The 26,912-nt window shown below is 39.9% G+C and overlaps 1 protein-coding gene across 3 annotated transcripts; it reads left to right on the forward strand.

Moving 5' to 3' along the window:
- The first annotated feature begins 208 nt into the window (after window positions 1-208).
- On the forward strand, window positions 209-19,597 carry cdh19 (cadherin 19, type 2). 3 transcript variants are annotated; one of them, XM_070852724.1, is made up of 13 exons: window positions 209-299; window positions 5,173-5,552; window positions 5,685-5,979; window positions 7,577-7,696; window positions 9,209-9,376; window positions 10,466-10,656; window positions 12,406-12,659; window positions 14,437-14,573; window positions 15,214-15,335; window positions 15,663-15,780; window positions 17,161-17,412; window positions 18,151-18,194; window positions 18,802-18,895. In XM_070852724.1, the coding sequence occupies exons 2-13, from the start codon at window positions 5,307-5,309 to the stop codon at window positions 18,814-18,816; spliced, it is 1,962 nt and encodes a 653-aa protein (XP_070708825.1). In that variant the 5' UTR covers window positions 209-299; window positions 5,173-5,306; the 3' UTR covers window positions 18,817-18,895. The 3 variants fall into 3 exon arrangements, with proteins under 3 accessions (XP_070708825.1, XP_070708826.1, XP_070708824.1); XM_070852725.1 differs by having other exon boundaries at window positions 18,154-18,194; XM_070852723.1 differs by lacking the exon at window positions 18,151-18,194 and having other exon boundaries at window positions 18,802-19,597.
- The last annotated feature ends 7,315 nt before the right edge of the window (window positions 19,598-26,912 follow it).

A 26,912-nucleotide genomic window follows, 5' to 3' on the forward strand; every position in this document is an offset into this window, starting at 1 on the left:
CATGGCGATGAAGGCCCTGAGTGTTCTGCAGTATTCAGATGTGAGACCCAGACAATAGAACCAGTGTTTGTTCTTCTCCGGGAAGTTTTAAAAGGGCAGAAAAGGGGAGGTCGTCAGCGGAGGGGATTACGCATTGTGAGAACCACGCGCATTCTGCTTCTGCTATTGTGGAGAGTGAATTGCTTTCCAGTACCAGGGTATTTAGTCAAGCAGATTGTGTTTCTCTACACCCCGCGATGATCTCTCTTGACGACAGTTGGTGACAAGTGGCCTGGGGAACGGCAGCATCACACAAACAGGTGGGTGTGTTGGTGGATGCTATACATCTGAGAGGAGATTATCCTTTGTACCATACAATTAGATGTAATTTTATGTATTATCCAGGAAGGGATGTATAGAGGAAAACCAAGATTAAAAAGGTTTTCAACATGAAAGAGACAGCAGAAAGGCTGAAATTCATAATAACTGAATGCCATCAATTTAAAATGAGTCAAGAGGGTCTTTGGATTTATCACAGCAAGAAATCAGTAAATTTTTTGTAACTTTTAAGATATTTGCTGGATTTTTAGTAGTGTTGTACCTTCTGAAACATCTACCAATGTTAGAATTGCTGAAGAAATAACCTTAAAGTTGATTTGAATAAGAATTTGAATAAATTAAAAGTACGCAGACTGACTGACCTCTGTGTAGTGACCTATAGTATGTGGCAAAAAAACAAGCTTTCAGTGCATTCCAGCTTTGAAAATGGAGTGTGAAAAATTCTGTCAGAGATCATTCACAATATGACATTATTAAATTATTACTGTAGAGTTTCCATGAGCTTTCTTAGGTAGGTGATTTCAGGCATGCTCTCTGTGAAATTACTCATCTGTCCATCATTTTGGTCCACTTATTCAAGGGCAATAAACAGTGAGACACAAATACCTCCTCTGTAATTGCAGAACGTCCTTAGTACATCATATGCGGAAAAAACCTTGGCAGAACAATGAAATGTCTGGAAACTGGCCTCCCAGCCATAGGCTCATAGACGATATGACAGAAAAGACTGGGGAAGTAAACTCTAAAGCATAGTGAGCACCTTGAGTTTGGTTCTTCCTATAAAATATGTGAACTAAGATGGTTGTCTGCTCTCAGAATGTTGTCCATGTCTGATATTTTTTGAAGCTTTGTCACAAACTTAGTTTTTTATGACATAATTAAGTCTTTATAGATAATTGGATGTAGGGTAAACCCACTCATCTCCTTTGTATTCTTTAGTAATAACTTTGGCAGCATCAGATAGCTGTTTTTAATGAAAAGAAAGAAGATAAATAATAGGCTGTGGTCCCATGGCTGATAAATTCGTGACACTTTGCTAAACAGCAATGATTTCCACTTGTGCACATAATAAAATCAAACAAATTACTTATTTGCAGGTACATGATGGCTTGACATCCCCTTGTTGTTTTCAGTCTCTGGACTCATTTGAGGTCCTGATTTAGAAAACATAAACCACATGTCAGTGGTATTGTTTTACAGAGCTGAACAGTAAACAACAAGTCCCATGATAGGCTCCCAAATGACCAATTAAGGACATTTTGTCTTGGAAGGGTGATCTTAAAGAAGCAAGGCTTAGCAGATGGATTTTTTTTCCAGACTGCAAAAAGCTATGGAGGTCTGAGTCTATATTTAGACTTTTTTCAATCATTCATAAGACCAAGTCAGAAGATTGACGCCTGAAGAAACAATAATTAATATGTGCATAAAGTTCAGCTCAGGGAGCACGGGCACTGGTAAAATAATATAAGACTCTTCTAAATATAGCATCACGTAGCAGTTAGCGTCAGCAGCACATATTGATATCGATTGTGTCATCCACAATGTCAAGTAGAAGCTGCTTTTTCTTTATTGCTGCATTTCGACATTTGCGTTGGCACATTAGACACATTTTAGCATCATCCTGGAACCATCTCGACTACAGAGCAACATTTTATTAGCTAGAACACATCACCATATAGGAAAATAATGTGACGGTCTCAGCGCATCTAGTGCTTAACATTGTGAGACTGCAGCTCATTGTCATTCTGTCATGCGGTGGAGTAGCGTACTGTACATACAGGCTACAGGAAGCCTGCTGGAAATGGGAGGGAGGCCTATTAGAGGTAATGAATGGCTGTCAACCACAGGGCACTCTGCATGTCATGTGGAAATGAGGATTTCTTTTCAAAGGGGAAAATTGACCATAGAGTTCAACAGTGTCTCTTTAATTATATGTTTAGTTCCTCTTGATTCTTCCCAAAATCTACCTGTAAATGATCACTGGATTTGGATTCTGAAAGACCTCTATGGAGCAGATCTATCGCTGCATTTGATTCTTTTAAAATCAAACTCTGGCAGGGTCATCATGATTATCGAGCATGATCAAGTCACCTGTCACACATGGACATGAGTTTTACTTGCACCCTAATGCCTTTGCTATTTACAGACCTGGAGCAGGAAGTTTTTTGGCATACCTATTATTTTCCCAGAGTTTCATCACTTATTCCTAGAAAGGCCCATCTTGTTAAATTGGCACCTAAACATCTGTTGACCTGTGCACTATTCCAGCCACATCAGTGGAGGCTGATACCCCCAGGAAGATTTTTAAGCAGACTCCTTGGCATGTTGGCAGCTGAGCAGTTGCTCGGAGTAACATCATTGAGGGCTGTTGTCTAGTTTTGGCTCAAGGCGTTCAGTTTGGGCGCGTGCCTGGCAGCCCTATGAAAGACCATAACAGCTCACGATTCACTGGCCACTAATTGGAATGTCACTCCGCAATGCTCGGAGATATGAATACGGCCCGTAAAGACATACATAAGCACAAACACATACTTTCATTCACGTCCTGTATCGAAATTGAATTTCTGAAATGAAAGCCAGCATCAGTAATTGATTTTACCAGCTCATTACAAATAAGTCTTGACGGCTAATTTACTTTTACAAGATTAAACATGAACATTATGAACTGTTAAAGCATTAATACTGCAACTACTCTAACCGCTGAAATAACTTCCTGCAGTATACTACATATATTTTAAACTTCCAGTGAGACCACCCATGCTAAAAATGCATGGACTAGTGTTCCTGTGCAGCACTTTGGATTAAAGCATCCACATTGAGGGAGTGTATGTGTTATGTGCTGATACTACAGTGTCAAAAAACTCTATTAAAATGGTTTAGAATTATGGCTGTTATGACTTCAGGCTCTTAATAACAGCTGATCCCACTGAGTGCTGATGTATGGTTTGCTGCTCGACTGGAGAGCAGTAAAGTTGGATTCAGGGTTTCATGTCTAGACAAATAATTTGTGTTGCTTTTCAGAGTAAACAACTTTAATACTGGAGTCTAAATTGACAGGAGATATCATACAGTTTCGAGATAATCACACCTTTGCTGCAGAGACAAAAGACATTTTAAAACATATACTCATTTCACAAGAGGAATTTCTCTCTGACTAAGAGGCAAGAAGAGGGTGCTAAGTCAAACAAGCCTGAACACCAGTGGTCACCCATGGTAACATGATATTCTGGTCTCTTCGACAGTGACATGTTTGCACAAAGTTGCCAGTGGATGATTATTGTTGCTAGTTGAAAGAAAATGAAAATAACGCCACAATTACAGCATGTATGGAAATGAAAGTGATTCATTTGTTGAAGTTAAAGTCGGTTAACTTTGCCAGAGTTGTCAGGTCAAGATATTGTTTTGTGTTGTCCTAACTAATTTGCTGTCTTGCCTGACTTTCATTGTCCTCACACTCTTGACCCTGATCTTAGCGCACAGTATAATTGGTGCATCGATTCGACTCATAGTTTGTCAGAGGCATGTGTGTCTCTGTTTTCCATGTCTGGGGAGACATTGATCTAATTAGAAGTCTTCATTAGTCAGCTGCAGAGTGCAGTGTCATGCTTAAGGAATGATGTTCAGGCCCTGCCCTCCCCATGAAACACAATACAGGGCCTTGTCTGAATTCAAAGCACAGGGCTGTTTTCAGCCACCCTTGCAGGACTGCAGGATGCAAGACAAAAAAAAAGGAGGGACTTGGACAAAGGGTCTGTCTTTCACAAGAGAATTCTGTTCTGGCTTTTGTTATAAATCTGGGTTGTTGTTGTGCAATGGATTTACCATAACTCCTCTGCTAGACAAAAAGGATCATGCCATCATACAGCCCATATAGAATAGTGGTTGGCAATCTTTTCTGTCATTCCTGCCAGCTGAACTCAACTACCATTTCATTAACACCACACATCATGTTGAATTGATTTTAACAAGGATTTTCTATATTCCCATATTACATAGTAGGGATACTGTTAGCCTACAATAATGTTTTCACACATTTGGTAAAGTTTACATGTGCACTATTACCACTTGGTGTGGATGAGGCTGCAACCATTTATCCAGTACAACGAGATAACATCAACCATTTCAACAATATATCTATTACGTAATGGATCCATTACTTTTAGCTAACATGAACTATTTTAGCTATTTATCTATTATGTTCAGCTAATATCAACCATCTCGGCCAATTAATCATTACAAAATGGATTAATGGTTTCGAAAGTTAACCAGCAATAGTTTTTTTTTGATTTTTTATTCATCCATGTCCTCACCAGGCCCCTGCTGGGTATTTGGATGACCTGGTGAACACCCAGCGGCTGGGCCGGTATTCTTTTCCAAGAGGCGTTTGGTTGGTAGCTGCCATTCTAGGTGGCTGCTTCTGTACGTTCAGTGTTACAAACAGATGTTGGATTTTTGTATTTCATTTTACTTATGTATACTAATTGCAATATCTAGGATTTCCAATGAGTTCAACTACTCTACAGTCTTTACCTATACACCCAAGTAACTTCAGAAAAACTCCCGAGGTACAAGTATGCCTAGTTGGTAATTACACAGTAGCCCGTTTTGTCTACAGCACGCAAACTCTTCAGGTTAGACTTGCCTTTCAAACACTTAAAATCCACTTTAATTTCAGTTGGACGTACACAGGCTTTAAATGTAGCTTTATAATTAAAAGAAATACTTTTAAAATAGATTAAATATTAGATTTTTTTTTCACTGCAACAGATTTCAATTTTCTCATTTTTTAATCTCTGTGCCCTGTTGGAAATTTCTCACTGCAGCCATTAATTAAATTGTTAACTTTTATTTCAGAGACATGAGCATGCATACTAACCACATCATAACAAGATGGGATACAGCACTGCCGGGATCATGAATTACTGTGCAGTTGAATGAAGAATTGGTAGCACTGGACCAGTGATACCTCCATCTCCTGTCCAATAACCATGGGAAGTGCAGAGGAAATGCACGGATGGACAGTAAAAATGAGCATGCCGAGCGTTTTGGCCATGGTGACGGTCTTTTCTATGATTCCTGGCGGGGTGCTGAGTGATATGAGAGGTACTCAGGGTCTGGAAGCCCAACAATTGGCCCAGGGGTCCACTCATCTGCACCGTCGCCTGAAGAGAGGCTGGATCTGGGAACAGCTGTTTGTCCTCGAGGAAGATCCTACTCCTCGTGTTATTGGCCAGGTACTGTTTCAGATTGAATGTCCTCCATGTCCTTGATATGGTGCAGCTCTTTGAAAATGCATGTTTTCTGGTTATCTCTGAAAAAAATGCTTTGAAAACCAAGCTTTCATATACCCCATTCTTTTTTTGTAGCTCAAATCTGACTCTGACCGAGGCGAGTTTTCGATCAAGTACATATTATCAGGAGAAGGCGCTGGAGATGTCTTTGAGATAGATGAGTATTCTGGTGAGATCAGGACACTGAAAAAAGTCGACCGTGAGGAAAAGGCCTTCTACGTCCTTCAAGCCCAGGCTATCAACAGGAGGACTAATGAACCAGAAGAACCTGAGTCAGAGTTCATCATCAAGGTGCAGGATATCAATGACAATGTCCCCCAGTTCCAGAACGAACCATATGTGTCCAGCATCCCTGAAATGTGTCCAATCGGTATGTTAAAGAACTACAAGGGGCCCCTTTAACAGTAAGAGTTAAAAGTACTGGCATGCAGAGTGCAGAAATGAAATTTGATTGGCCATACACCCCCTCTTAAAAAAAACACATTTTGTCATTTATCTTAAGCTGAACAGTATTAAGCCATGCAGATAGTTTGATTCCATCTAATCAGGTTTTGAGATACTTGCCTCTGAGATTCCTGCCACAACCTCAAAGCAGTAAATCTCAATGAAATGTTATGTGTGCTACTCACAACCAAGAAATTCATTTTTACATTTTCGTTCTCATGGATTAAAACAACCAAGCTAGGATGTGTTAATTATTGATTTTTAGAGGTGCTGGTAGGTGGATTTTGTTACCTCTGAACAGAGCCAGGCTAGCTGTTTCCCTCTGTTTCCAGTTTGTATGCTAAGCTATGCTAACTGGCCACCAGCTGTAGCTACATACGTACTGTACTGATGTGAGAGTGGTGTTGATCTGCTCGTCTAACTCTTTGCGAGAACCTGAATACTTGAAGATTTCAAACCATAACTTTGACACTGTGAGTAATTAAGCTTGCGTGATATTAACATTTAGCTCAAAACACAGCTATGTCTGAAAGATGTTATGTATCATGGCTTAGTCTTGTTTAAGTTATTCTTTTATTTAATTTTAAACAATAAGTGTTGTGGTGGGGGTGAAAAAGGCAGAGAATGAATTTAAGACATTTTTCATATGAAACTTGAATGAAGATGAAATTGTTGACTTTATTGTTTATAAGTTTGTATCTTCAAATGAATGATCTTAACTTAAATCTTGACTGAAGACAATGAACTGAAGGTTATATGAATGTCTGTCATCTGTCCCCATTCAGGAAGTCAAAGGTATTGGATTCTGAATTCATACCTTGGTTGCCTTAAATTTCTTAAATAATACTATTATAACCACTGCCCTTTCATACCACAAACATTACCATTTCAATTTATATGTAATCTGCTTTTGGAGCATAAAATCTCACTCGTAATAAATCATAATGCATTTGACTCTGAAAGAGAAAGTGAGGGGGGAAGGTTGGAGTGCGGGCGTCTGAAAATAAGAAATGCTGCTGTAAATCCCTGACTATGAGAAAGACAGAGTGCTCTCTGGGAGAAAAAGAATGAGATAGACAAGAGGGGAGAGAAAGATACTGTAGAAAGCAAGGTGAGGAGAAGGATATGGTCAGCGAAGAAAAGGCTAGTAAGTGTGAAGGATAGAGGCGAAACTGAATCAGTGCGAAGGAGAGAAAACGAGGGGCAGGTGCGTAGTGAGGGAGATGTCGCTATAGGGCTGACGATGTTGTCACACACACCTGCCCAGCCTTACAGAGTTGTGAAAGGCCAACTCTGCACCCCACCCCCACCCCAGCCATCGCCCCCCTTTGTCAACATCCCTCCTCTAAACCATACCTCAACCCCACCCCCACCGCTCTTCCATTTCCACTGCTCCCCCCTTGAGCCAGACAGACAGACCCTGCGGGACTGTGGCATAATCACTTTATTTCCCCGTCGACTGGAACTGCTGCCTGAGCTAACTCTGACTGTGTGATCCGCCCACCCCCCCTTCCCCCCTACAGGGACCACAGTGGCCCAGGTGACAGCCACAGATGCTGATGATCCTACGTCTGGAAACAACGCAAAGCTCATCTACTCCATCCTGCAGGGGGAGCCCTACTTCTCTGTGGAGCCAAAGACGGGTACCACTAACTGACACAGAGGCTCTTCATTTGAACTGTCCTTCAGTCATAATCAATGGAGGCTGCACAAATGTCTAAACAAACATAGTTTTTAGGGAGGCACATTAGAGCTTTGGCTGTGCAGAAATAATGTATGACTTCATAACAAAAAATACAGGAGGGCAGAAATGTTTCTAGTTTCAGGCGGTTGAGACAGAAAACTTGTTTTTGGGCTCTGTCCCTCTGGTCCTCGCCACTTTTCACAAGTCAGACACTATTATCACTGTGAGAATTGTATAAATTCCCATGGCACCTTATCTCTTAAAAGAACTATTGACTATTGGGAAAAGAGTGAGACCCAGAATCTGGGTCAACTGATGCCAAGACGCGTACATTTACACTATTTACTCGTACACTACAGAGGTCAGTAACAGCACTACCCACACACATTGTTGACCCGAACAGTGAAGCGTTGGGGGAGGGCATTATTGACGTCAAATAAATGTTCAAATGCAAATGAATGCAACATGTAAAAGGGCAACTCTAAGTTTTTCGGGAACCAATTGTTAGTTTTCACTGAGGAGTGGGCAGCAGTTGACTTTAAACCACTAAGTTGTACTTTTGCTCATGGCTTCAGTTAAACTATTAGGATGAGTCCAAAGATAGTCTCTACAATTCTAGTGAAATAAAACAAAACCAGCAAGAAATTGATCCTTCGAGCAAGTCTGTGTAGCCATGTTGTTACTCTGTGGCACAAAGCTCTATTGTAAAACACAACACTCTTGCACAGCAGTTACATGTTGCAAAAAGTATGTGCAGTGTATTTTGAGCCAATTCCACCTTCACAGTCCAAATGATGTAAAGTAATGATTACACCAAATGTGTATTAATCCATGACTGAAAATAGCCCCCAACAAATGTACTTACTCCAGTTGGAGTGAATGGACTTGAGACTGACAGCCATTAACGTTTTGAAAGACAGTCTAACAAATTGCTGGTTTTGTTGTTTTCTGGGGGGAAAAAAATAAGAAAAGCATCTGCCTCCTCCTTGAGAAAAACAGCATCTTTGTGGCATTGTTAAAGCACAGGTTGGATGTGTTCACAATGCCATAATTAGACAGGATATTGTTGCTGAAAAGCGTGCGTCACCTGATCACAGGATCAGTGGTTCAAATGAAGACTTCCAAGAAGAGCATATATGTTTTCCAGGTCAATCTTATTGTCTTGATTCAAATTGTTTTTCAGCTTACTGTTGCCCACAGCATCAACTTTGACCAGACAGAGACAGTCACCTGAAAGCACTCTTGCTATCTCTTTGTGTATTGATAAAATTCTCAGACTTGAAGTTTATTGTAGTGCAGCTTTACTGCACATACTCCAGAGCACTCTCCTGTACTACCTGAGGCAAGGGTTGTTTACTTACATTTGAAAAAAACAAAACAAATCACCACCCACATGTACACTTGATGCCGTCTTAATGATCTCATCATGCTTCTTGCATAGATCCTCTCTGTCTGTCTCCTCCACCTACAGGGATTATTGTAACATCTTGGACTAACATGGACCGTGAGGCCAGGGATCAGTACTTGGTGGTAGTGCAGGTGAAAGATATGCTTGGCCTCAGCGGCGGTTACTCCTCCTCCACCACCGTCACCGTCAGCCTGACTGATGTCAATGACAACGGACCCACATTCCAGCACCGTGAGTCACTTACACAGCATGACTCATAGTGATGCAAACAGCAGGCCATACACGCTCAGGGAATCAATGGAAGAGTACAAGGCGTTGCAGACTGTGAGGACATGTTTAATATTATACCTAAGAGGTATTTATTTGATCACACTTTTCTGGGACGGGTGGGAGGTTTGTTGCTGCCAGCGCTGCATTTGGCTGTACGCATCTTTTTATTTGAACAGCAGGCGAAATTAAAAGGAGACAGAGAGACGAGAGAGAGATGGAGATGGAGAGAGTGAAAGAGATGGGAAAGGAGATGAGAGGGTTCTGTTCATCTGCGTGTGCACACGTACGTGTCACCCACTGGATGAATTTAATCATTCACACATGAAAGGACATTTGTCATGACCTTTGGAAACAAACCTAGGCTTCTTGGCAATAAACCTCTCTAAATGAATGCCTTGGGAGGAAATCAATTCTGTAGAAATGGGACAGCAAGGATGATACTTTTAACTAATAATGTCTCGTTCACACTCATCGCTTGTGCCACTGTACCACATGGACTCTGCTGTATGTTCAGTCAAGAGGCCTTATAAATATTGTATGGCCACACTTCACTTTGAACTGTGCCCCCTGTTTTGTCACATAATTACAAATTATTATCAGCAAGGTTTTTTTTTTTTTTTTTTTTTTCCAGGAGCAGCTGGTCGCTGTTCCTCCCAGTTGTGGCAGCCATCCAAATAGAGTCCCTCAAAGACACAATCACATTTTCTCATCTTCTTATTAGAGTTAGGCTGGGATTATGTGGAGTTGCCACAATTTATCTGTGACTCACACAAATTGACCCTCCACCACAATGTTCTCCCATCTTATCACTTTACACACTACCAGACTCTCTTGACTAGCTATTAGCAACTTACTGTCAGGTCTGAAGGCGATGTTTTAGTCAAGAAACTTTTTACTTGTTTTTCTCTACATGCGAGTTGTAGGCTGCAAAAAGTACCAATTAAGGATCATCCAGATTTGATATTCCTTTTGATTTACTATTCCAAAGTTCAACTTCTTAGATTAGTGGTGTCAACATGAATCTTTTTTAAAATACTCTTGTTTCTCCAGACCTGTATGCCTTTGCCGTCCCTGAAAATGCAGCCGTGGGCACCACAGTGGGCAGGATTATGGCACGGGATGGAGACATTGGCATCAATGCCAGAATGACCTACAGTCTGGAGGATGACCTGGAGGAAAGCTCCACTTTTATCATCAAAACAGACCCAGTGACACAGGAGGGAGTCATTCTGCTAGCCAAGGTGATTACATACAGTACAGATCTCTGTGTCTAATATGTGACTTTTGTAAATATTTTTATATCAAATATAAATGTGGTTTTATTATCAACATCCTTGTTAAGTCACCGGTATTTCAAAATTAATTAATATTGCAATATTACATAACATTACATTGCAAACAAAAAAGTATATATATATATATATATATATATATATATATATACATATGTTACGCCTGATAGAGGACATAGCATCATATCCTGGAACTTGCCAATTGCCATGCAAGCATGCTCTCACACAGACAGCTGGCAGACCACAGCAGCATCAACGTTAAACCACACAGATACACAGGCAACAAAAAAATTCGATAAAAGGTTTAAAAATTTATGAGCCTACCAGGCGCAACAGTGAAACAGCCTGGCACAGGGACCCAGTAATTACACACAGTCACACACCTGGTGGAAACACTAATATCAGCTCCTTTCCAGGTCACGGGCATACAGGGGCGTATTCTGGGCCCATATGTACAATAAACGACTAGGCTAGGCTACAACGCGCAAACAAAGGGTGTAAATTACTTTAGGTAATTGCACATCGGCACCAAAGTTTGCCCGTTTTTATCCAACTGACTCATTAAAAGAGAGTGATAAGTACCTGTATTCCTCTCAGGAGACACTGGGCTTTCCAGTAAACTCTATGTTGTGTCCTCCACAGCTGGAGACGGCTAATTTTCCAACTCAGTTGGCAGCCACTTGTCTACACACTGGCAAATTGTTAAAATAATGGTGTTGTTGTGATTGATTCTACTCTCATATTTATCCAATAATATAAAACTACAGTCAGCAGCCAGTTAGCTTAGCACAAAGACTTTGAATGGGGAAACAGCTAGCCTGCTTCTATCCACCGCTATATTTAGTCTGTGTAATCTGTAATAAATGAAGAAATAAAGACAAACTGTAAAACCAGTCGTGATTTTATGACGCCAGGGGACTGTGACTTGCTTAAGTTTGGAAAGTCACGGTAATGACAGGATTCAAAAAGTTTAGCAAACGAGTGTAAGAATAAGCCCCCATTCCTCTGCTATACATTGAGGTCAATTAGCTGCTTCCATTCAGAAACACAGTTACCAGGAATTTAAAATAATGTTTGTTCAGACATCAAAAACTTATATATTGACTGGAATTTAATGAGTTTTGATTTGGCCATGTGTGTTAGAGGCCCTGTGATTGGCTCGGTCTGACCTCTGCATGTTCAAGTAGTGAGAGGGTCCTAAATAGGATTTCTGTTAGTTAAGAATACTGAAATATAGAGTGATGCTGAATGTTAGATAACCCTTGTTTTCTGTTTGGACTTGTGATTCATACTTTTTCATTTCTTCCACCATACAGCATGCTTCTCTGTTGTAGCACAGGAGATTTCAATTTAGATTCTGTAAACATTATTGACTCCAAATGATTCTGAGAATGCAGTAATGGTTTACATGCTGCTTTCTTATTACGAGCATCATAATGTTAATCGAAAACACAGCATTATTTAAGTGCATGCTCACAGTTGGTAGCTTATTGACATTGACTGAACAATTTTACCATCCTCTCTAAGTCGTGCGACGCTCTCACCAGAATAATTATCTATCTTCAGCGCAAGTTGGCAAAACATATTTGAAAAGCTGTTACTCTTAAAGCTTGCTTAATGATGATGAACAAGCGCTCTCTTCCAATAACAGCCACTGTATTAATATGAATTATAAAAAGGTGTTTCTTTCCTTCGCAGCCTTTGGACTATGAAACTAAAAGACGTTTTGTCATGGCTGCAGAGGCAGTCAATGATCATGTGGACACTCGTTTTCTGCCTTTGGAGGAGTTCAGTGACAGGACAACTCTTAAGATTGTTGTGGAGGATGTGGATGAGCCGCCTGTCTTTCTCTCACCACTCTATGAGTGGAAGATTCCTGAAAATGCAGCTGTGGGAACTGTGGTTGGCAGTGTTAGTGCCAGAGACACCGACACAGTCAACAATCCAATCAGGTAATGTGAACCGTCGAAACCAAGAAGAATGGCATCTGCCACCCAACTGCCAGTATGATAATGATGAGGTAGATACCCAGGCTGGTGGGGGCGTAACGTCCCTAGACAGCCTGCCCTAGACAGCTTCCTCCACGGGGTGAAAAATCATTCCATTTCAAATAGTGTTACTGACTCGGTGCATCCATTTTTACCCTTGATCTCTGGTATCCCTGTACATGGTCATATTTATCTCATATTACTTTAGTAGGAAATGAGCCCTGCTGAATAAATCATGGCGATTTTTTTTTTATACCTCACAGGCTTTTCTATCTATTGCCGTGGTATTATCACAAAGCAACGTGGCTAGGACGTGGGAATGTAATAAAGCACCATACGAGGTGGCATATGGAATTGAGATTTGCAGTCATTTGCAAGTGGGGCACGTTGCAGAGGAGACAGCAGCAGTACTGGTGCCTGTAGTCCATCTCAACAGAGCTTAAGAGTGGCAGGTGCTGCATATCATCCTCAGTCTAGCTTCTATTATTGTCCCTTTGGTGACAGTGTCTCATTGATTAATAGATTCAGGCTGACATTTTAGGGGTTTTCACAGTTCTACTAAATATGATTAAGTTTGCTTTGGTCAAATTGGCTTAATTTCCATGTTGTTATCAGCAAAGTGGCTCACAGGAATGATTCATTACTTGGTGTGTTTTCAGTCCTGGTTACACTAATTCACCATGGTGTTATGATCACTTATATTAATGAGTGTTAAATGTATGGTGGTTTGAAAGACCTGTGCAATAACAAGCAAATATTTCATTCATAAGGAATTCTGCTTTCTATCTGTGGATGTCAAATATGTTTGTTTTTTTACATAAGTTATTTTTACACTGAAAAAATTGAAGCTGCAACTTGTCACACACTATCAGAAAGCAAGACACAGAGATGTGTAGCATGTCACCAGAGCTGTAGCACCTGTAAACTCTGAACAAAGTTTCTCTATACAAGGTTCCCTGCCTCACTGTTTTTAAATGATATTTCCTCAAAAAGTCTTTGATCAGATTAGAATAATACTCATATGGCTTAAATTGGGCCGGGTCTGTCCAGGGCTCAGCCACGGCTGCTGCTTTATTTATTTCATTTTTTTTTTTCTCCTGGTGCTGTCCATGGTGCTGAAAGCCCTGAAACACTTTGCTCGACTGTTTGAAGACAAACATGTGGTGGTGAGGACAGACAGCAAGACTACTGTGGCTTGAATAAATTGCCAGGGCAGTTTTCACTCAGCTTGGCTGCTGAAAATAGCCAGATGCCTCCTGTTGTGGTCTCACATGATGAAGGCTGAATCCCACACTTATTCAAAAGTTGTTTGGGACAGGTTTGGGAGAGCAGAGGTGGATCTACATGAGTGCAGGACAATCATCAGAAGTTTGATTTTTTTTTACCACTGAATTGTGCTGACTCATACTAAGCATTTTTTGTTGTCCCCTTTCAAAATAACAAACCAACATTTTCATGCTTATTGTCATCCCTAACAGTGAAAAGAAATATCCGCCCTTGAATATTCAATTAAGATATCGGGAAAAAAATACACAAAATTGTGCCTATGCCATCTGTGTGAGGTGCTTTGTTTTTGCATTGTTGTTGTCGCAGTGTGTGTACTCTCTTTGTTGGATATCTGTCAACAGATTAAAAAATTGAGCAGTTTGCCTAATTAATCTCCCTGTGGTATCGCAGTGTTTTGTTTGCCCAGAAAGCAACCTTGCCTGCTAAGTGTGTGTCTCTATGATTTTTCTTCCAGATATTCAATTGACAAAAGGAGTGATGCCACAAAAGCTTTAAAAATAGACCCAAACAATGGAACTATAACTGTTGCTAAAGCTTTGGACCGAGAAACTTCAAACTGGCATAATGTGACTGTTGAAGCCAAGGAAACAAGTAAGAAGAATTTCATGCCTTGTGCATCTGTATTTAGTTGATCTGACCAACTTATGGCACATTTACCTATAGTCTGTCATGAAACCTGCACAGAATATATTCACAGCAATGTGTCGATACTAATTCTTGGCCTAGAGCAGCGATTCCCAACTGGAAAGTTGCCAGAGGTTATGTGGAAAGATTGTTTATCAAATGAATTAATCTGGAAAAATGGAAGCTACAAGTTGATTAAAAAAATCTATCCATATATTCAGTCAGCTGTAACACCTGAACAATACACTGAAATAGCTAACGTTAAGAAATGGTAGTGGTTGAAAGTGGTTGCAAGTCTTGAATTCATTTGAAAGGGGTGTGGGGTTACGTCTAGTAAAATAGAAAAAGTTTAAAAAATGTTGGGATGTAAACCTTAAAATTTCCATAGAAGAATCAACTTTTTGACTGTTTTTTGCTGTTCGGGTTATTGGTTTGGAGAAAAGTGGTGAAACCTCGATGCCCTTTTTTTTTTTTTTTTTTGCTCCAGTCACATTTTTAAGAAGAAACATTTATCAGTCTTAAGTATTATTTTGACAGAGCTTTTTCAAAGCATTTATGATACATGCACCCAGTGGACTCCAGCAAATGTCTATCTTCACTACTGCAGCACAGAACCATTTATCCTCCTCTGTGGTGGTGTTCATCAAAGTGCTGGACATAAACGACAATGTGCCAAGGCTTGCAAGAGATTACCAGCCATATATCTGTGAGGGAACACAGGCGGGAGAAGTATGTATATTATGATGCACTGATGTTCATGATTTACTACATAACAATGTGGCAGTGTGAATTTCCATGAATGTGGACAATTCTAAGATTCTGCACATCCTTTTTAAACACTGAAGAATTCATAAGGAATAATATGACTATTGTAGAGCACTTTACCACATTACATTCATAACATTGCTGTATGAGATTCTGAGAGTCATATTTCTGAGAAATGGAATGCCAAGGCTGCATGTGATTTGATAGACTTCTTAGAAAAACATGTTGTGTGTATGTGACAATTGTGTTGCTCATATTTCCCCCCAGTAATGTCTCTTTGTGTCCCGTCAGCTCATTCAGCTACTCAGTGCTGTTGATCCAGACGACCCCGTGGAGGGACACCACTTCTACTTCTCTATGGTCCCTGAGAAGCACATCAATCCAAACTTCACTATCAGAGATAATCAAGGTTATTCAGTTAAATATTTAAGCACAGATGATTCTTCTGTTGAATAATTTTACTGGTGTAATCACAACACCATGCTATTCTCTGTCCAGTGGTGACAAAATCCACCTAACAGCAGCAACAAAGCTAACTCATTAACATATTCTATCTCGGTTGTTAAATCTTTACAAAAATTTAAGATTAAAAATCACAAAATTTAGCGGAGAATATGGAGTCTCCACTGGTGGCTTAGCATCCTCTTGGTGACACTTTCACAACTTCAGTGTTTTTACACGTCTGAGACCTGGATACAAACAAGATAAAATGTGTTAATTAGTCAGCTTTAGAGGTGCTGCACACAGATTTTTTTGGACCTCACGGTGTTTCTACCTTTAGTTTGAACGCTTCCACTCTTTGTGCTAAGTTAAGCCAACAGAATGGTGGCTGCAGCGATACGAGTGATATTGATCTTCTCATCTAGCTCTCTTCAAGAAAAGGGAGTTAGTGTATTTTCTAAAAATGTCAGTCATTTTAAAAGGGACAATGCATTCTCATTTAAACAATGTAGTAGAGCTCAGTGCTAGTTGAGAATTTGGACAAGTTGATCAGAAAAAGCAAAGAAAAAAAAAAAGAAACTTCAAGTTGTAGGGTAAAAATTAATATGAGAAACCAGATGAAGCCAAACTTAAAGTAAAACCAGAACATGGTGGCGACCTGTCTAACTGTGAGGCAAAGGCAGAATAAAAGGATACTCTTTATAACAAGAATTTGAATTTAAATTAACACTATGTATCCGTAAGTGTTTTTTTTTTTTGAATGAACTATTTCATCTGGTTATTGTTTTTGTGGCTGACAGCCTCTCAAGAAAGTAAAGTGAAAGTGTGTTTGCCTTGTAGTCAAGGGGCAATCAACCTTTTCCCAAGTCTATAATAAAAAAATAGGCAGTTTATATCAAACAAACGAAAGAGGGATGTTTGAATGTGTCAAATAGGTTAGAAAGAAATGTATGCAGGTGCAGCTTATGGGTGCTTAGCCACAGCGCAGTCCAGTCAGCAACCAGGAAATGAATAATTAATCAAGAAGGGACACATTTAATAAAATGCCACAAGGCATATTTTAATCCCAAAAAAAGTATTGTTAAGTGCCTTGATGAAGTCTTACAAGTGAACCCAAAACTGAAACAGCTTTCTCAAATTTACTTTTGTACACAATGAAAATTAGACTTGACAAGGTGCTCAGGCCTTTTACAAAGCATAGATTGCATTTTAAATCACATTAAGTGTGTCGGTTCTCTTGTTATTCAGCACTGAATTCCTCCAAAATATCATATTCCAACAGTGGAAGCAGTACTCATGATTTTTTGAAGAGTAGTGAAGTGCCGTTCTCTCTTGACTTTATTTCTAGACAATACAGCCGGCATCGTTGCACGCAGGAGTACTTTCACCCGCAAGGATCGAAACCAGTATTTCCTGCCTGTAGTGGTGACAGACAGTGGCTCTCCAGCTCTCTCCAGCACCAGCACTTTGACCATTAGAGTGTGCAGCTGCCATCCTGCCGGCCATTGTCCTACAGGAGGAGTGGAGGCCCTCGCCATGTCTATGGGGGTCAGCCTGCAAACCTTGTTAGGGCTTTTGGTTTGCCTGGTCACACTCACAGGTAAACAAGTGTGGTCTCACCTTGTATTCACATCCTCTCACTCCAGAGTATCAATGCTGTCTTTTTTTTATTTATTTTTTTTTTTGGAGCTTGGTCTTTTGGAAGTATTAGTCATCTGGCATCATAATCTCTGGGTCTGTCTTCAGACTGAGAAAATGAAAAACTAAGGAAGGAAGATTAGTTCATATAAATGAAAGATGTCCAAATAAGGAAACTGACAACATGTCGTAAAATGTTATCAGAAGAGCCAAAGATATAGCTGAATACATCAATTAATATTGTTTTCTTAAATAAGCACAAACATGGTTTAAAAAGAAATACATCCAATCACTCTTCTATTCATCTTTCTGTAGTCCATTTTATTTAACTTTTTGTAGCACATTTAATCATGTAACTATTTTTTTCTTCATAACACACCAGCTGTGCAGTGTATGTATCGTTTATATCCTGTTGATATACTTCATGTCAATACATTTAATCTAAATGTATGTATAGCATGAATAGAATCTAATGACTAATATGATGTAGATTGAGATTTCCAGAAGACAGAAAACACTGGCCTACTTTGTATAATGCTTAACAACACTGAGCTCATAGTCAGTGGATATTAAGGTGACCAAGGATCAAACTCCCAAAAAGTCATTAAAGTCCTTTAGGAAATTGGTAATCACAGGACATATGAAACACTGACGCTGATTTCACTGATATTTTGTTGTAAAAAAAGTCATTCCTTTTCAGCAGATCTGTTGAGCTACAGCAGCTCCACCATCATCATCATTTTGGCAAGTATATGAACATGTGTTAAACAGCAGGGTTTTTCATTAACAAATTTGCACTTTCATTTGAATCCCTGTTTTTAAAACTCACCAGTGTGCCTTTAACACACACTTTTAAAATGCTGAAAGCTTGCAGAGCAATGATGTCAGGTAATGAGCATATTGGTTGCAATACATCAGTAGCAATGCCATCCAGGGACATTGATGGGTTTGCATAGTGAAGAGCTTTATTATGACCTCGGCTGCTTTGTGTCCTCCCTGTGCCCATCACATGAAAGATTAATGACAATACCTGCTATGCTAACATTCTGTCAGATGAGCACAATGCCCTGTGAAAATACAGAAGAAAAACAAACACTCTTTCAGCATTCTGTGCCACATGGAGCAAATAAGATTTTTTATGCGAGAGCTGAAATAAAAATGTATGTCTTAATTGTCGTCATTTAGATTTTTCATCCATAACTTAAAGAAAAACAAATCTGGCTGCTATTGTATTCAGTGCACTTGTATATTCTATGTGCACGCTCCATCAGGCACCTGGGATGCTTTTTTTACACCAAGCCCATGCCCTGGTGTTTAACTGTAATGATCTCCTACTGTGTTGTGTCTGCAGTGCTGTCAGTTCTAATGCTGATGTTGAGAAGACATAGGCGGAAGCAGCAGGAGGGACTAGAGGTGAAGGAGCTGGAGCTTCCTGAGACGGTGTCGCAGAAGGTGCTGTATTACGGAGAGCCAGGGGTCGGAGGAGCGGACCTAGACTTCTGCCAGCCCGTCGTGCCGCTTCGCCCCCACCCCAGGAGGAGGGAGAGGAGGCTGCGGAGGGAGGACGTCAGGGCGAGCATACGGATGTCCCTGCGAGAGTCCCACCTCATCGGGCCGGACGATGAGGTCTTCAGGCAGTTTATCCTGGACAGGCTGGCAGAGGTTGATCAGGATCCTTACGTTGCCCCATTCGACTGCCTAAGAATCTATGCCTTTGAAGGGTCAGGGTCTCCCACAGGATCCCTGAGCTCCCTGGATTCGTCTACTTTGGAGGTTAAACCTGAGCAGCCTGTTTATAATCCCAGACCGTACTTGGTTAGACTTACCCCTTGGCATGGGATAGGGGAGGAGGACACCATCTTCTAAAAAGGGACTGAAGGAAGCAAACTATATCTCAAAATATCCTTTAAAGATAAAATCAACCCTTATATAGTTTTGCATATGGCTTGCATATCATGACCTACAGTATTGTGCTGTATTCTTTTATTCTGGGCTCAATTGAATTGTAACATGGATTACATTACATTATTTCATGTTATTGTGCATTTCATGAAATAATGTAATAAAATGTATTATTTATGTATTATTCATTCATCTATAATGGACTTTGTGAGCATTTGATATGAATGGTTACGTTGACTTTGTCTCAGCGCCTTAAAAATCAATACTCACTGCTTTACAACAATCAGATGTCCATCGTATATCATGCATCAGTTGTAGAAGTAGTATTATAGATATATTTTTTTATGAACGCTACAACTTACAACACAGCCTTTTGTGGTTGTGCAAATAATGACTGTCCTCTTTCAGTAAAATGGGATTAGCATCTTATGTTGAGTGTATAAAGCATATGACTGCAGTCCCAGAGATGACAGTTTGCATCCTTTGCTCAACCAAAATTCAATGTTTGCTTTCTTCAACCTTAAATCATGACCCCTGCCTAACCTGAAAGCCACATTAAATTTATTTTTTGGCCACTTAGGGGGAGTGGAACAAGTTGAAAACACAACATTGTTACAGTATGAATTTGTTAAGGTGAACATGTTAGCAACACATGCCCTTTTACACATCCCATGGACACAGAGCAACATCCATACACAGTCATAGTCCAATATTTGCTCTCTGTCTAGCTCGGTTTTGTTCACCACCAACTCCTACATGAACTACATGGCTGTTGTGTTATGCTGGGCAGGTAGTTCAAAGGGTTTATTAGAGTTCTTTTGCTGAAAACAGCTGCCTACAAATAGGTTGTTGAGAGAAGTGCTTGCTGGCTGGAAAACCAAAACAATGTGTTTAAAGTGGCTGAAGCACCCTTCAGGATGAGGGGAAATGCAAAGTTGGTGACACCTCTTTGTGGATTCATCACTTTGAATGACTCCTTAACATTGCACAGTCATTGGAATGATCTGTACACCAAAATGATAAATTACAACATCGACGAAGTCACATAACAGTCGTTGGCATAGTGGGAGGGGGGGTCTTAAAGACTGAAGTAATGAGCTTCATGCTTTAATTGGTTATTGCAGTGTGACAACATTAGATTGTATACCTACAGAATTACTGGCCTGTGAAATTTAAGTTTTATAATATTTTTCCATTCTCTTCATGTTAATATTTAGTTTTGGCTCATAACTACTGTTTGTATCTTACATTATGGACTTGTATAAATTAATTTTTACTTCCCTTGTGTACATATTTCTTTGAATCGAGATTTCATTTCCTGATTTGGGTGTTTCAGACCCAAAGACAGCACACAGGAAGTCAGTGAAAAGTAACCTTTGCCACGCTTGGTAAACAGGTGAATGCAGTTCAGAACAACAACCTGGTTCGTAGTCTCTTTGTGTTTGGAGGACACAAGCTAGCAAAGCCGGATCAGCAAACGGAGCAAGGAAGGAGAACTCATACTCACAGAGGACAGTTCAGTGGGAGCTGGTGGTACCATGAGGACTGTAGCAGAAGCAGAGCCCGGTGAAGCAGTGGGTCCAGAACCTGGTGAACACTGGGCGAGACAGACGAACCGACAGAGAGCAGGCAGAGGGAGAGTCCGAGCCAGGCAGGAGATCAGGAAGCCATCCCGGGGAATCAATGCAACCGAAAGCTAGGCAGCCACAAGCAGGCAGGATCCAGGAAGAGACTAAACTTGTGGTCACAGACAGGAGGCTGAGGTGATTACCGGAACATAGACAAGACAGGGTCAAAAGCATGCAACCAGTCCAGCAGTGAGTGCTGTGAAGGCTTAAATACTGGCTTAATGAGTGATCAGGAGCAGGAAGGTGGAAAAGGTGGTGGGAGTGGCTTGTTGGTGGGCGTGGCTGGCAGGTGAGTGGAAAACTACTGAGAGGAGGGTGGACCAGAAGGAATAGAGTGACAACTTCCTGCTTTTTTGTTGAGTCATCAGAGAGCACATCACATCACTCATGTCAGCCAATCAGCAGCAGAGAGAGTGCATTGGTGACCGGCAGCACAACTCCATTAAAGTTAGATTGAAAAAGTTAGCTTAATTTGAAATGTATAAAGGAAGTAAAACTCTTGAGAAACACAACAGCTGGAGTGCTGTGAAAAAAGAGCATAATATACCTCGCCTGGGTCTTTTTTCTTTCCTCATGGTCATTTATAGTATTATTGGCAAACACTACATGCTCACTTTTAGTTGTGTGGGTGGCTGCTCGAAGAATGACTCGAGGTAATTGCATGGGGATGAGGTCTAGACCCTTTCACCTTCTCATCCACTAATTGGGCTGTTTGCTGTTTGCTGTCTGTGAAGGTCAGTGTTTGGACCAGAGAGAATATAGAATAAAAAACTGAAGAATTTCATACACAAACCTATTTGGGAAACAGTTGGACACCTTGAGGTAAGAGACAATGTAAGGGAAACAGCTAATTGCTTGAATCCGTTCAGCTTTTTATTTCCTGCCTTGGTTACTTGTATGAGTAGGTGCGCCACTCAGCAGGACAATTTCCTGACATCAGTGCAACTCAAAGTGGGCTTCAAATAGCTTCCACTGTTCCAGTATCCAGCCAGTGCTTTTTAGACTGAATCATTGTCTCACAATGGCTTCTAAAGACACAGGTGTTCACGAAAAAAGACCTTTTTAAAGTCTGTTCAAACCAATCTCCACAGTCCAACATATAGGGTATTGCCCATAAAGGCTGTGTTCTAATTCCCTTTTCTGAAGTACCTTAATGTCAAAAGTCATTCAGCTCCTGGTGTCATTTAACCTTCTGAATTTCTGTCATTACCCATGGTGAATATCACGGGTAATTTAACTTAACAGCCCTTTTCTTTGTGTAATTATACCCATTACAGCAATGTGAAGGATTTCACTTTGTCAACGGTCTCTGTCCTCTGCTCTTCCACACAGGTTATAGATTCAGGTGTTCCTTTCAAACCCAGCGCCAAAATCATTAGTTAGCACCACAATGCTCACTAGAGGGTCTTTCAGAGGGGATCTCATTTGGTAGACGGTAAGTTGATTGAAAAGATCCCTGAAAGGATTTTGCGACCCGTTTTTCTTTTTTTTTTTAATCATTAGCAACATGCCTGCCTTAAGGTTTGGCTGAAGAGAGATCAAATCATTCAAGTACCATTTGGTAATGTGAACATAATAATACAGGATGAAGATTAAGATTTGGCATGATTCTGATCATCTGTATGGTGTATTACTAGGGTGAGTTTCTGAGTGTTGTTATGTCATAGATGGATAGTGGAACAAATGCTGGTACAATCTCTGTCCATATGGACAGTATCTGTCAAAATAAGAAACTAAAATATCACACACTACATGTTCTTCTGTGATGTGTTGCCTTGAAAGTGTTGTTGTATTTTTGTTAACATGAAGAGAGTCTGTCTACGTGCGCTTTCAAACCCATGTTGTTTAGTCCAGTTGAATCTGACAATTTCCACCATGGTGTGACTGATTTGAGCAAATCTGAAACTATTTTTCCTCTCAGCCTGTGGCCCCGTTCATACCTTTCTGAACATCAACATGCATCCTGGCTGCTTCAACCATAAGTGGACAGCTGTAAACTGACCAGTTCACACGTGGTATCTCACGTCCCTGCTCTATAAGCAAAGAAACCCGTACATCATTTGTACAAAGATTTATAAAATAGTGTGACCATTTAATTTCCACATTAAAAGAATGTTTTTAATAGCAATGTCTCCTCAGTTCATACAATGGCTCCCTTTTCAAAGTCTTCGTGTCTGTGTGTGGTGCGACGATATTGCAGCATCAAGTTCTGTTTAACATTATCAAATTATCTTTGGTATCACAATTCAAATCACATCCATGGCGTTAAATACTCTCATGGAGCGCAGAGCAAAGTTTCAGGGAGCAGGCATATGGAGAAGTGACATGTGGGGTGTCAGATCCTTGGAACAGAGACATTAGGAATTTAAAATTCACCCGTCACTTGTGCTGATTAACAGGGCTCAGCGGGTGGACATGCCGCTCCACCAGAAACCTCTCTAAATGCACAGTACGGCACAGATCACCTTAATATTGGCTTACTCAGATGATGTCACTTGAGTAGAATATTATATGCATCCCTCTAAAGAAAATTCTTTCTTTGTTTTCTTAAAGCAGAGCTAAATAATCAAATTTGGCAATGTGAGTACGGCATATGCTTATACCTTAAAATCCCTTGTTGACTGATCATTGATGTCATATTGTAATTGAGCAAGCACAGGACAGAAGCTTGATATTAGGATGTAGACAGTAAGCCTAATAATCAATATTAAACTACACTCACTACATTATAATATTTAAGCAAACTGACACTGGCAGAAATGTGTGAGACCTTACACATAATCAGTCTGTTATCTCCCCAGCATGTGTGCTTGAGTCAAATCTGACAGCAAACGTGTTAAAAGATTATGCAAACTTTAATATTTTAGGATTTACAGAATACATTTCCTGCAACTTATTTCATGTGAGCCTTCGCTATTCTGGTCTATTAATGAGCTTTTTTCTCATTCCAATGAGACTTCGGGATTGTCAGACTTTGAAATGAAATTAATAAGTAATAACGCTGTGCAAAAACTTGGGAAACTTGTTTTGTTGTTCATCAGAGGCTAATTGGTGACTGTTTTGGGGGTAATATGGGACCCTATTTACAAGACAGTTGATATCATGCCTGAGGCAACTGGATTATTGTCAAGCTGCAGTTGTTGTTCAATCACGGTAATGCAACTGGGTACTTCACGTGCCACAGTGGTGTGGTGGGGCCGCAGTAAGAGTGATGCTCCACATTTAGGAGTCTGCAGGTTGGTGTCTTTTTTAACCTTTATAGAAAAAAATGTCAAGACATGAATTTAAATAATGTCTGGGTCACTGGAACCTGGTTTGTCTGAGACTTTTAGCCTGGAATATGCAGCTTTAGCCCCATTGTTTTAGCAGAGTATCATGTCACGTAGTGCAGCCATCAAATGCATATTTAAAAATCCATTTACATGGTTCTAGTCTTAAAACAGACAACACTGCTAGACAACAGTTTCTACAAAGCCCCAGTCAGGTCGTTTTGATTTTATCTTTTCTGAAATTGGCTGTCTTTGGTCGTTTGGTCTGATGATGCTGTGATACATTTGTTTCTAATGGGTGTCATTTTGTTCCAATCCCTTGTGGATTATCAATGCTGTCTTGGTTACGTCAACAGGAGCAGGAAAAGAGTAGTCACAGTAGAGCTGCTGTTGCCATATTTAAAGCTTTGCCACTATGCTGCCTTAGTTCGAGCAATAACCATCTCCACTGGCACGGCTTCATTGCATTGCATCAAATTATCTCTCCTTTGGCAGTTTATCACAACTGGAGTGGACCAACACTGTTTTTGTGGACCAGTTTAATCAGGCAGCTAGCTATAGCTGATGGGAGGGCCATGGGCAGTTATCATTTTGACATGCAGAATCAATGGTATAAATGAGGAGGCGGCTTTTTTCTACTTTAATCTGTAATCAATGGTGTTTAACAGAATTTTCAACAAAATTTTTATTGTAAATTGAATATGTGCTGCGAGAGAATGGGAAAAGTAGCAACAGTAATGGGGATGTGGCTTAGAGGACAGTAACTTGAATGACGAATTTGACAATTTGGTTTTGTAATGTATTCATCACTAAGAACTACATAAAATAAATGATAAAAAAAGGTAAAAACAACAAGAAAAACTTGATACATAGGTGTAAAAATGTGTGATTTACTGTCCTGACATTGTTGGCCCATTGAAGACACCGCAATAACAAATACACTTAAGGTTAGGCACTTCCAGTTTTGTAATATAATACTAATGATCTAAATTTAGGAAGCAGCCATTTCTAAGCACCAGCCTGATTACTGATTTCCTCCTGGAATGAGAGGAAAGCAGAACACACTGTGATTATGTGTGTGAGTTTAAAAGGTAGTGAGCCTGTTGCTAATCACCAATCATCATTTTGACTCCAACATAAAGCGAGCATAGAAGCATGCCCTGCCATTTCCTTTGAAAAATCAGACTGCAATACATCCCGGTTCATGAAAAGGCTGAACAGCCACACAAGAGGTAATAGAGTGGCATCATGAATAGAAGAGAGGTCATCCTTCACATAAATACTCAGCATCAAGCGTCATCACTGCCATCATTATCACTGACTAAGTGTTACTTACTGCAGTTCTCTAATTTCCTGTTTGTCTTTTATTTGTTAGGATGCAGATTTTAGTGGCAAATAGCTAATCTTGCTTTTCAAAATAAACGAGCTGTCCTAGCTGTGCCACTTAACCAACAAAGTTGCAGTTGATGTTAATGAGGTGCCTGAATTCATCAAATGTTGAATAATTAGATTTTCGGCACTTAATCACCTTGAACCCTTATAGTCTCAATCAGTTAATTTTACATGAGAGAACAGTTTTTCTGTTTGTCTCTTGTCTCTTTGTCTCTGGTTTGAAGCTCTGTTGGAAAAAGGTAATGTCGCACATTTTTGTGCAACTAATCACAATTTTGCAGCATTTGAATGAGACTGTAATGACAGTTGGTGTCTGGTCACTGTCAATCATAATCTGATGCAAATCATGGTGGTGGTGATGCAGACTGTTTTTTTGTTTTTTTTACTGTTAAGCTTTTAATCAGACTACCATTAGTCATGAGTATTTAATGTTTTAGAGAAATACTTACAACTAGCTATTAATGATTTATTTTTTTGCCATTTGTAGGCAGTAAAACTAGCTCTGTTTTTGGTCTCCACCAGAAATATGCTCAATGTTTGCAAACTAGATTTAATCTATATATTGTTTTATGCAGGTCAGGTAACATAAAGATAGTTTTTAAGTTTTTAAACTATGAGCATTACCTTTCACATTACACATAGTCATTTTTAAAAATCTATCTATCAAATAAATCTAAATATAATATTCCAATTCTAAAATATTGATGATGGCAGCTTTAAGATTTAAAGCTCCATTTTTTGGGGGTTGAACTAGGTTGAATGTTAACATGCAGCAGATTAATATTTGGACATTGTTACGACATTTCCTATGTGGGTAGAAGAAGGTCAATCTATATCTCCAGCTGTGTGTAAGGAAGGCAACTTTCATGGATTCAAGCAGCCGGGAAAACTCTTGGAACCAACTTTAAAAGAAAGAAGGAAGTCATGCCACTGTCAAAAGCTTGACAGAGGCTGGATCCATGGTTCACATCACTTTATGTCTGTTTGATTTCACCATATAAGCCATAATAAAATGTCATGTAAAAGGTAACCTGGTGGAGTTTGAATGTAGGATAGCTGTATACTGTAGTTATTTTATCTTTGAAGGACACTACAGCAGTTATCACATAAAGAACAAGGCCCTTGAATACATTCTTAGCCAAGATTATCGAATTAGTCAAACTGACACAAAACACAAATTAAATTAACCACTTATTTTACACTGAAGAAACTAAATAGTCTGTTTTCCTTTCTTGTCTCCACACATGAGACGTTTTCATTGACTCAAAGAA

Source organism: Pempheris klunzingeri, chromosome 21 (assembly GCF_042242105.1).
Source record: "Pempheris klunzingeri isolate RE-2024b chromosome 21, fPemKlu1.hap1, whole genome shotgun sequence".
Lineage (NCBI taxonomy): Eukaryota > Metazoa > Chordata > Actinopteri > Acropomatiformes > Pempheridae > Pempheris > Pempheris klunzingeri.